The sequence below is a fragment of the Melanaphis sacchari genome, unplaced genomic scaffold (assembly GCF_002803265.2).
Source record: "Melanaphis sacchari strain LSU unplaced genomic scaffold, SCAv2.0 Contig1_pilon_pilon, whole genome shotgun sequence".
Lineage (NCBI taxonomy): Eukaryota > Metazoa > Arthropoda > Insecta > Hemiptera > Aphididae > Melanaphis > Melanaphis sacchari.
Genome location: NW_020270976.1, coordinates 6,872,217 through 6,885,140, shown reverse-complemented (window position 1 = coordinate 6,885,140; position 12,924 = coordinate 6,872,217). Strand labels below are relative to the sequence as shown.

At 26.0% G+C, this 12,924-nt stretch overlaps 1 protein-coding gene and 1 long non-coding RNA gene across 2 annotated transcripts in view; one reads left to right on the top strand and one right to left on the bottom strand.

Annotated features, from left to right (window-relative positions):
- LOC112593229 overlaps positions 1-6,325 on the bottom strand; it is a 38,628-nt gene extending 32,303 nt beyond the window's left edge. Inside the window, exon 1 of the long non-coding RNA XR_003114589.1 lies at positions 6,014-6,325. This is a non-coding gene — a long non-coding RNA (uncharacterized LOC112593229). The remainder of the gene's footprint in view (positions 1-6,013) is intronic.
- A 2,672-nt stretch (positions 6,326-8,997) lies between these two features.
- Positions 8,998-12,580, top strand: LOC112593276 (zinc finger MYM-type protein 1-like). Its single transcript, XM_025337639.1, has 7 exons — positions 8,998-9,126; positions 9,185-9,187; positions 9,275-9,436; positions 10,045-10,390; positions 10,469-11,305; positions 11,444-11,696; positions 12,445-12,580. The coding sequence occupies exons 1-7, from the start codon at positions 8,998-9,000 to the stop codon at positions 12,578-12,580; spliced, it is 1,866 nt and encodes a 621-aa protein (XP_025193424.1).
- Positions 12,581-12,924: the final 344 nt, after the last annotated feature.

The following is a 12,924-nucleotide window of genomic DNA, read 5'->3' as shown; positions in this document are numbered from 1 at the left end:
AAATAACTATAAAGGTAAAAAAAGTGTGGTGAAAATAGGATGGGGGTAATTGCCCTCAAATGTTTATCATGGCAGCGTTAACAAAGGCATATTGTTTAAAGGTATCGAAAGTTGGACATTTTATAAAGACTAAAGCATATATTTTTATAATTACCAATATTTATACAAAATTTTGCTCTATAATATACTCGTATATTAATATTACGATAAGATATATTAAAAGAAAAACACGGTTATCATTTCTATTTATATTGATTTCTACTTTAAAATAACATACAGGAATACAATATAATATATGACTATTGATTATCTATTCTAATTTGCATATTCGTATATACATTATACATATTTATTTTATTTTAATTTATCCATAATTGTTGATAAAAAAAAATATATATTAACCTTATATAATAATATATATATAAACGTGTAAGTTTGTCACTTACGTCATTGGACATATTAAAATTATTTAAATATTATGTTAATCAAAAAATGGACCACCGACGTGACATATATCACTACTGTTATAAGTATAGATATTAGGTGTATGGGTAGATAAAATAAGCTATATAGTATTAATAGTATACTATAAAACATTAAATAACCTATACTTATTCCTCATAAAGAAATAACAAAAATCAATGTTACACCGCATGAATATAATACATAGAGTCCGTTAAGCGTATCATTTTAAAAACAATAAAACCATCAACAACGTCTTTTTCTATAAAATCTATCTGTTCCCAAACGAAATTTAATAACCGAAGACCGCTTAGATGTTACCACTTAGTAATTTCCAAATTCGTATTATTCATCGCTCATCAAACATGCTTATTGTACAACAAAATTTTGTACAGGTAGATTGTAGATTTTCGTTTTAACGATAAAAAATAAAAAACAATAACCCAAAAACATCGCATTGGCTGCTAAGTTTTTATCACTATATACTTTCAAATGAAAAAAATGTCTAAATACACTTTAAGAACAACTTTGTGCGTATGCAGCATTTTAAATAGTTATTTAAAATAAAAACATATTTACCTATATATAATTTATTTTTTTAAATTTAATCATATCGTTCATAAATAAAAAACCTTGCGGCTAACAACAAAATATGGTAGATAGGTATACTCTATTAGTATGAACACTTTTAGAGTATTTGAAACAATTAAAATTTTCCGAAAACTTAGAACAATTACGCGATCCTGTATATAATAAACAGTTAAGCTGCAGTTTACCGTCGCTATAGAAACATCACGAAATTAAAATACAAATCATTAATAATTATTGCAAGATATTTTTCGCATAAATCGTCATTACTCAGATATTCTGGTTTTATATTTATTATTTGTCAACTTCTATTGATAAAACGTTTGTCCATTATCTGGCGCAGATGAAAACTTTATACAGAAATCGTAGAGAAATAATCGTGTGTATTATTTAATGTGAAAAAAAAAGTTTTTTCATATAACCAATTTATTAAATTTTGTATACCTACTTAACTGTAATAAACTTTGAAATTTTAAGATCAGATTAAAGAACAATTAAATAATTATGATCAATACAACTAAGCCACTACAATATTTCATATTTTTATGATATAATTTTTAAAGGAAATTTAAACTCACATATTTTATTGGATACTTGCAATTTATCGTGTATTCTTGTTTATTAAAATCTTACGAAATATCTTCTATATTTTATTTAAATGAAAATAATTATCATAAAAACAAAAGAAAACAATATCTTTAATCATTTTAAACTTGAATTATGGGATTCAAATCAAATTTGAAAAATATTTTTTTGAAATAAAATGCGAATTTAGTAGTATTTCAAGTAAGATAAGTTAAATCAGCTAAAAAATTAATAATTAACAATACGTACATCAGCAGCTTAAGTTATTATACTTTGTGAGCCCCTGATAAACTTTTTCCACTCGTCCACCAAATTTAAAGGTACCCTAAAGCAGTAGGGGTTTAACGCTCTCTCAAAAATGTATTAACCGATTTGAGAGGATAATTTACTTTAAAAAAAAAAAGATAGTTGGGATTTATTTGAATTTTGAAATTTCTCTCTTAAAATAATATGTTTTTTTACATTTTATTTGCTTATAACAAACATTGCATACTTTAATTTGTAAACGAGTGTTATAAGTTGTGATATATAGTCATAGATGCTCTTAAATCTTGACAAATTTATCTATTGTCATACAAAAATAATTCTCCGCAGATTATTTTTTACATTAAAATCGAGATGATAGAAGTAATACACGAAATTATATGTTATACACTCATACTAGTCATTAATAGGTACTTAACTAGTTTAAAAATGTAATAAATACCTAATTAATGTATTCAGTAACCTAACTCAGCTGATAAGTAAAGTTAATGAACACAAGATCATTAAGTTATAAATTAATAATTAACAAATAATAAATTAAACATAATAAGTAATCGTTAAGTTGAAATAATAAAAACAAATATTATTATAGTTTAAAAAAAAGTTAAATTACTTTTTTAATTAGTATCTACCTACATGACTCACAAAATGATTATTATTTAGTGCTTATCTAAGTATTATAATATTTTATCAAGAAACATAATATAAATAATAATAGAATTAGGTACTACTGTAATTATATAGGTAATGTAAAATTATTTTCAAGCAATACATTGTACAGTAAATAATGTACCTAATACCTATATAAATCCATTAAACCTAAAAATTTACCTTTTTAATTTTTACTTAGGTAGATACTGTATTATTTTTAAATCAACTAAAAAATCTAAATAATTTCAGTTATAAATTAAACTAATTGATTCTTAAGTTGATCAAAAAATTATTTATAGCTAGTCAAGTTAAACATTTTAAAAAGAACTTTTTAATGAAATATTTTAACTATTAATGCCCACTTTTGAAAATAGATAACTATTATAATAATATGTCATGATATATTTTTATTGTTAACTTTCAGTATTCCACCTCCTGTCAAAAAATCAATTAAATACTTTCAAAAATATTTATTATTTTTTAATATTTTAAGCCTTTTTGCTTTGACCATTAAAATGTATTTTATTGAAAACTTTTATTTTAAAATCGAATCGGAGTTCTTAACGCTATCTCTTAGTAACACTCATGTACTACATAGGTACGCGCGTTAGACACACAGAGAGCACTTAGCTAGAATAACGTTTTCTATAACGATACTGATTTTTATCAAAATAAATGTAAACATTAATAACAATTTGATAATACGGGCAGTGGTGTATCCAGAATTATTTTTAAGGGGGGAGAAAGGCACACACTGTCTAAAATTTTATCAAATATACTACCAAAAAGAAAAAATCAAGCAGGCCAAAGGCATAGAAAGCAAAAAAAAGTCATCAAATAAAAAAGGCTTGAGAGCCACCAGTTGCCCGACTAATACTCTGAGCATCACCGTTTTTCGCCAAAATCGACCTTTCCGTTTACTGCCAGAACAATAACATATATTTCTTTTTTCAGCCATCACAAATTTCAGTTTCTATATTTTGATAACCCCTAATTGTAAGAATTAAAATATTATATTTTATACCTACGTATATTTTATCACGTAGATAATATGTTCACAATCATGTTTTTTCTCCATTAATAAAAAAAAGAAGAAAGATTACGTTCTAATTCATGCGACAACTGACAATAAAGGTAAAGCGTTTCTGGTTTAATCTTCTTTATATTTTACGATATACCTATTACATAATAGTATGTGTTGAAGTTGGTGAAAAAATAGTACGCTTCACATAATGGAAAATATAATTGAAAGTAATCGTAGTAAAAAGTAGTTGATTTAATATAATTTTTAATTTCAAATTAGCTCATTTAATAAAGGACTTACTCGTAGGCGGTAAACAATAAAAAACTTTACAGCAAAAGTGTATACAGATGAAAATAATACAGTTATTAACAATTCAAATACACCACAGCACGACCATAATGAATATTCAAGCTAAGCATTAAAAAAGCAAGTGCTAAATACAACATTTAAACAAAAAAAAAGCAATTTAAAATGTAATTACCAAGTCAAAAAAAAATTATTCAAATTGAAATCACACAAAATAGTAATTCATTAATCATCAGTTATGAATTAACGATATGAATAGAATCAGAAAAAATATTTATGTAAACCGACACAAAATTATTATGCCACAAAACCTACTAATATAGCTGATGCCCATAACGTACTCAATTCAATTGACATGATAACCAAACGAAATTAAAATTTCTCATTGATTAATGACGACGAGGTTATATATAATAATATTTTCATGTGAAACAAATCTTAAATTTTTATCAACAGTCAATAATATTTATATGGACGAAACTTTCGATTAAAGTGCTCGGTATTTTAATGGTCACTATGTTCCATTTGTTTTTTGTTTATTACCAAATAAATGTAAACAAGCATATACTCATATTTTTTATGCAATAAGCAAAATGTGCAAAGACTTGGGATTAAATTGTTCTCCCCCCCCCCCCCAAAAAAAAGTAACTGTAGACTTTTAAAAGACTATAATTAATACAGTTTCTGAAATGTAGACGAAAACCAATATTTTAGGTTTCCGATTTCATTTAACCCAATCTTAGTACCGTTAAATACAAGAAATTGACTTATCGAGTGTATATAAATATGAGTCATCTGAAATTGGTGAATGGTTACATTATATAATTGGCTTATTATTTCTAAATCCGAAAGATATAACTGATGACTGATGTAAGTAATTGTTTCATCGATGACTTTATGAGCGAGTGTCCGATTGATAAAAGGCTACAAAAGTTTGTTGACTATTTTGTAGAAACATAATATATTTCTGAAGATTGTATTTATCCTCCAAAACTTAGAGCACTTGCATCTTCAGAACTTACATACACAACAAACGTATGTGAGTCATTCTATGCACATTTCAAAAATAGTTTTTATCAATATTCGCCATCTATTTTACAATGGTTAAATGTTTTAATTGAAGAAGTCCAAACAAACATTTATTGCAAATTAAGAAACGTCGGCGAACAAAAAACACCACAAAACCAAATTTTAAAACGATATAAAAATAACCAGTATTTAATTTATCAGTATAAAAAGGGAGAAATAAGCCGATATATATTTGTAAAATCAATAGCATAAACCTAACAATAAAAAATAAATAAATGTTCGACTGCAATGTTATTTTTACATCGTAATGTAGGATTTTTTTAATAGCATTATACAATATTCCATACAATTGTAATAATATTAATTTTAAGTATTACTTGAATATATTTTTGTAAAAACATATATTTAATTAATAATTGATTACCTTATTATTTTTGTTATTTTAAAAATCATTGCCAATTATCAATAATTCCACTTGTTTTCATAGTAAGGAGTTACCAAAATATAGAATAAATTTTGAAATTTGTGGTGACGGAAAAAGAAAATATGTATTATTAAACTAACGGTAAACGGAAAGGTCGATTTTGGTGGAAAAGTAGATCACCCTAATAAGTCTAATACTCTCAATAATAAAAAAATATATATAAAATACGGTAAATGGGGGGAGGGGGTTATAGGCCCCATGGGTCCCCCTTAAATATACCCCTACAAACAGGAAATAAATAATTAATAGAATATAATATTAAATATATATATTATTATTAAATAAATAACAGTGTTGAATAATTTTATGTAATATTATACCTATATTATAATTCATTACGTATGTTATATTAGCTATAAAATTCAATTTGTCTAAAAATAAAATTTTAAAAAACTAGCTAGATACCTACCTACATTGTTACTCTGTAACATAAAATAGAATTGGACAGCTCCAGTTTTAATGGTGCACACAATAACATTAAAAGTGAACCATAACCAAAGTTAGGATTAAGTTCGACAGATACCGGAAATGTCGATCGCGGTGCGTCGTTCGATTAATAAACCATGATTGTTATTTAATTGTCGAACATAATTAAGTAAATACATAAAATAAGCACCTACCGTGTTTATTGCTGGTATTCCTTTCATTACATTTATCGCGTTTCTTTTGACGTAGCCACAAAAATATGACGACTGTGAGACATTGTAGATTTAGCCGGAACACACATTCTTGGCATCCGTTAAATCCCGATCGGATCGTGGAGAGAACCGGTTTCTAAAAAGTACTCTCATTTATTAATTTGTGTACCGTCTGGTCACTGACTATAGTGTTCAGATAAAGGCATAAAACTTTTAAAGAAAAATTACACACTAAATGTTTTTTTAATCAAAATCCAGTTAAATAATCGCACGGAATACACTGTGATAATGCTGTATAAGTGTAGCTAGTCTATTTCTCGACATCACTGATTCGCGGGCGCATAGTATAGTTGGTAAAAGATCTACTAAATAGATCAGGGGCTGCCAACTTGCGGCTCGCGTCTTATTTATAAAATCAAAATTTACTTATTCTAATATAACGCGTAATATAAATTTTACTTATTTATTTATTTTTTCGTATTCATTTCATAAAAATTTATCGAATCGTATAAAATATTTTTTTAAACATTTTGGCTCTTTACATCGTTATTGTGTTTGCTCCGCGTGCTCGCAAACATGTTCGTGTTGGCCACCTCTATTATTCTTGCTTCGCATTTCTCGGTTGCGTCGATGGTAGTAATAATCGTACACTTTCAAAATAACACAGTCATACTTCTATACCGTTCTCTTCTAAAAATATAGTAAGTACTAAAAATCGTGTATTCAGGGTTGTAGCGGTAAATAGAGAATAGGTATACGCGTGTGTGTGCGTATATGTATATAGATATCTTTGTAGTTATATCAATGTAAAAGTATTATCAACAGAATATAAAGATAATAAAGAATCGACTGTAAATCGGGCGTCTCTAAACAACGGCCCAGTTGCAAATTTTAACTGGTTGCAGCGAATAATCCGAAAACAGATCATAACATCATATTATACTTTTTGTTTTTTTAGCTTTCTTACAAAATACAATGCATCGCATTATAACTATTGCTTAATATTATACGCCGTGTCTAAAGTATTGTTAAAATATTTCACAACATTTCAAATGTTAACGTCTTTTAACATTGATCTATCAGTGTTACGACCAATAAATTATAAACCAATTAAACATAAATCTGTACATTATTTTATTTATGTCATTACAGTCCTGAAAATGTTTTGAATTTTAAATGTCTGTAGTGATTATTTGTTTTGGTCCGCAATGTTTTTAATTGTGTAAATGACTCGTGTGCAACTAAGAAAATAGATTTGGAAGTTATAAGTACCTGTTTAAATAATGGCTATACTTTTTTCTATTAAACAGACTATTTAATAGACCTAACCTAACACACGGCGTTTTATATAGGCATCTACTAACTACACTATAAGTCTTAAATCCTTTGTTTTCCGTATCTCCTCATAATATTATGATTTGTTTCAATAAAAAATCTATCACAGGTGCCTATGTTAAAATTTAATATTTTTAAATAATTTCAATATTATATAGGTAATACATAATAGCTAATGGTTCTTAAAAAAACAATTGATAAAACAGTTAATATCCTGCAATACATCTCGTCACACCTGCTTACATACAAAAATAATTATAGCAATATTTAAATATCAAGTTTAATTCCTTTTTAATTATTTATACATAAATTGTAACGTTAAATTCTTAGATTTATAAATCAAAATTAAATTAACATTCGCACAAAACGGTTATTTCATACAGCGACAAACGTTGATATATTATTTTGTTTAATACATAAGTGAATACAAAAATTAGTTTTAAATCGTTTATAATTTCCCAAAAAAAAAAATTATAGATAGCGAAGTTGTACATAGTTGAAGCAAAACTAAGCGGAGCAATATGGAGACCTTGACCATACTTATTTTGGGATGACTGTTTTACTAGACAATTAAAATATTAAACATAGTTTTTGCATGATGAGCCAATTATATATACGTGTGTTGCGAGTGTAAATGATTATAAATTTAAGTAATATATTTAAATTTATACAGTGGTGTATTTAAGGGAAATTTATAGCAGATACCCTGACTTTTAAAAAAAAATAAGCCTAGTGTATTAGTATTTTACTCATACTTATCAAAATATTTATAACCAAACTGTAAAAATAAAATTAATTTCATTAAATCTTACGACATATGTTTCAAGGTTTATCTTAATTAACCCCTGAAAAATCACCCAAATACGTCACTGTATACAAGTATAGTAAAACATGGTTTACACTTAAGTACTACAGGGGCGCCATTTGGGGGGGAGCAGGGTATACTTTGGCTCCCCTATTTTTTTCTGTGTCTAATTGGCATAGATTAAAATTTACAATACGCCGACGGCGCACAGGCGCTGGCCCATGGCTATATGCGTACAAATTAAAATATATCATAAAAATAAAATATTATACTATTATGTATATTATGTAGGTAAATACATAATAATGCATAAAATTGATTATTTTTAGTTTTTTATTAGATTATAGCTTTCATTATGCGTCTATGCAATATGCATTATCATTGAACAAATCTATTTCCAACTTTCAGATTATGTTTTTATCGTTGCCCGTTATTGGTATCTACGTATAAAATATAAATGCGGTATAATAAAGTATAGTATAAATATAAGTTTATATAAAAATATAATAAGTACGTATCGGCGTATGCGGTTATTCCTGAATACAATAATTATGCTTGTAATTCAGAATAATTCTATATTTATATAATATCGTTACAGACGGTTATACGTTTAACAATAATAATATTATCTAACTACGTCCGTCGACTGATTACCAGAAAAAACATTCTTAAAATAGCTCGAAAATGAAATGTAAGGTTATATTCGTAAATTGGTTCTAATTGAAGTTTCCATAATACTCACATGTTAATGTAATTTACGTAAAGACGTTTAGTGTTGACATTAAATTTAGTTATCGAATATTTATTTTTTTTCAATTCTGTCATCATGAATTTACAAAATGAAAAAAAGAGAAAAGGTGGAGCTGCTCGTTTACGTGACAAAAACAAAAAAAAATTGATTGAAACATCATCGAAATGTTATAATATAGAGCAAATGTTTACAAAAAAAAACGCAGTCAACAATTACAGTAAGCAAATTTTTAAATTTCAATATAAAAATATGTTTTTATTAGCTGGTAATTATAAACAAATAACAGTTCTATCATCAGTTCACAGTTGTAATATATTAAGCTAGTATTTATTTTAATTATACTAATTTATAGATTGCCAACATTCCTGTTATATTACCGACACCAAATAATACAGTTTTAGAACCAAATAATGAGACTTGTAGTAATGCATTTGAAACTAGTATAAGTAAAGACAATAATCTAGATGAATATAGAAATGAATCTAATATTGAAGATAAAGATATTATAGAGAAGGTAAATCAATTTTATAAACCCAATATATTTTGTAGTTTTAAGAGCATATTTTTCAATTTTACCATTTTTAGAGCATATTTGATGATAAATGATATATTTATAATACATTTCAAAAATTTGGCAATATAAAAAAATCTGTAATTTATATTTATTTTAAGAGTTTTTACTACCTAGTTATTATTGTATTGTGTTTTCAAATACTTAGTTGACATACAAATTTCCATTTTTATTAATGAATATTTATTAAAAATTATAAAATATTTGATTTTATAACATTGTAAGTAAAAAAAAAAAAAACTAAAGCTTTATACTTTTTACTTTACTTTTTTAAAGCTTATTTTTGCTATTAATAGGACATTAGACATTAGTGCATGCATATTTAGTACTTTTTAAGTGCATTAAGTTCCAAGCCCTATTCGTTACATAATAATTGATCTGTATACCAGAAATTTAAATGCAAACTTGCATTTCCTTATACTAAGTACATAATATTCAAACTGTAATCATTCCAACTTAAATGTTATCAATTAATCATTAAGACTTGATGTCTTACTTATTTATTTTTAATTTAAGTGAGTAATTATTTTTTTTTTAATTTTGATTTATAGGTAATTGATATTTCTCTGAATAAAAATCATACTCCGCAGCAACCTATGTTAAATTTGTTTCCAAGAAATCCAGATAATAGATCTTTTAATGCAAATTACTATAAATTATATAACTGGATTGAATATTCTGTGTTAAATGATGCAGTGTATTGTTTTGCATGTAGACATTTTTCAACAAATAAATGTATTCGTGGCCAATATAGTGGTAACTATGTATTCATCAATCGAGGATTTAATGGTTGGAAAAAACAATCTGTGTGTTTGAAGATTCATAATGAAAGTGATAGACACAAGTCCAGCATTGAAAAATGGACACTTTATTTGAGTACTAAACAAAATGATAGCTGTATTGCTAATTTATTAACTCACTCAAGACTACAAAATATTAAAGAAAACCGTAATCATGTTTTTTTCTTATTAAAAGCTACTCTGTATCTTGCAAAGCAAGGACTTGCATTCCGTGGCCATAATGAAGAAAGAGAGTCCTTAAACAGAGGTAATTTCATTGAACTATTAGAGACATTTGGAGACAAGAACACAATATTAAAAATGCAATCAAGGTACGGTCATTATACATCCCACGAATACCAAAATGATTTAATAAGTGTTATTGCTTCATCTACAAAAAATATAATTTTAAATAACATGTCTGAGTTTTCTGCATTTAGTATCTTAGTTGATGAAACAAAAGATGCGAGTAAAAAAGAGCAACTGAGTTTCTTGATCAGATTTATTGATAAAAACTATAATATTCAAGAAAAAGCTCTTGGCTGCTATCATATGGAAAAATGTGACGCAGATTCATTAAGTAAAGCTATATTAAAAATTGTTTCGGAAAATAAATTAGACATAAATAGATGTGTAGCCCAGTGCTACGATGGTGCATCAGTGATGAGTGGATCTTTTACAGGTGTACAAAAGAGAATAGCAGACATTGTTCCACAAGCTATATTTATACATTGTTATGCACATCGGCTTAACCTATGTTTGTTAAATTCAATTCAAGACATAAGATCTGTGGTAAACTTTTTTGATACTATTCAAGGTATTTATACATATTTAATGAATAGCCAAACCAGATATGAGTTGTTTACTAAAATTCAAAAGGATAAAAAAATCAAGGTATTACATTTGGAAAGATTAGTAGAAACCAGATGGTCTTATTGGTATACCTCGCTACAAAAAATAAAACAGAGATACTCAGAAATTAAAGAAGTTTTGACTATTTTAACTTTGCAAGGAGATCAAACAGCTAGAGCCTGTGGATTACTCGAGGAAATTTCTACTTTTCAATTTATAATGATATTGAATATTATGAAAAAAATTCTCAAATGCGTTAACTGTTTGTCATGTGAATTACAATCTACTTCAATTTTTTTACCTGATGCTATGCATTTAGTCAAATCAACTAAAAAAGATCTACAGGGTTTCCGTAATGAAGAAACATTCCTTCGAATTTATGATAAGTCAAAATTATTTGCTAAAAAAAATGGATTAGCTAATGATGAAGTAAGAAACACAAGATTAAAAAGAAATTGTACATTGAATAAAAATTTAGATGACTACTTAGTGGATTCTACATTGGGAAAAACTCAAAACATAAATACTACACAAAATGTAAAAAGCGAAGTTTTCTATGCTATTATTGACAGGTAAATAAATATTAATTTAATATAATATTACTATAGAATGCTATCTTGATATTTTAAAATGTAATAATTAATATTGTACATAATAGTACTTTCTCTCATCAATATTTTATAAAAATATTAGAGATTATTAATTTTAACATTAGAAATAATATATTGTAATTAGCTTTTAAATTATTTAAAATGAAAATTACAAGATGACTAGCTAAGGTATTGTTTTTCTTATAATATATGCACTTTGGTTTAAAAATTTAAACTACACTCAGAAAATCTTATTATAACTTGGATACCTAGATTTTTAATGCTAACTATTAGATATTACATAATATTATTTGTATTTACTAGAGATTTACATTGTTTTATATTTATTTACCAGGTTTCTGACACAGATAGACTTACGTTTTTCTGAAAAAAACCAAGATCTGTTCAACATATTCCAGATATTTGATTATAATAATAATAACTATTTCAATTCAGAATGCTTACATTTACAAAATTTTTTAAATCATTATAAATATTTTAAAATTAATGTATTAAAAATTCCATCTGAATTTACTTCTGCAAAATCATTGCTTCAACAAAAAAATATTATTCAACCAGATTTAAATTCAATTATTGATACACTCAAAAAACTACCAGCAGCATTTTCAGAAACTTTGAAGATACTTCAAATTATAAACACTCTTCCAGTGAGTACTGCATCAAATGAAAGATTTTTTTCTTCACTCAAAAGAGTGAAATCTTATCTTAGATCTTCAATGGGTGACAAACGATTAAGCGATTTAATGGTCATAGCGGTAGAAAAAGAAGATGCTAACAAAATAGATTTAGACAAAGCAGTAGATGTATTTTCTAAACTAAAAACTAGAAGGTATAAGCTAGAATAGTATAATTAATTTAAAATATTAATTTATATTGTATGGTATTATTTACTATAATATGTTAATAAATGTATTAATTTATTAATTTTATTTGGAATAAATTGTGTTGATTAAATGTAGGTACCTACATATACTAAATATTTTTAGATCCATACCAAAAGGCAAATAAATTATTAATGAATAATTTTAATTCATTAAAATATACCCTTCAATAATTTAACCTCATACAAGTAACTTGCACACAAACGATGATAATATGATATCTATATTTACTATTTTATAAAAAAAAAAAAGTGGCCTGACGAAAAAAAAATTGGCCTGCTTAAATTTTGGCACCTCTATTATAAAAC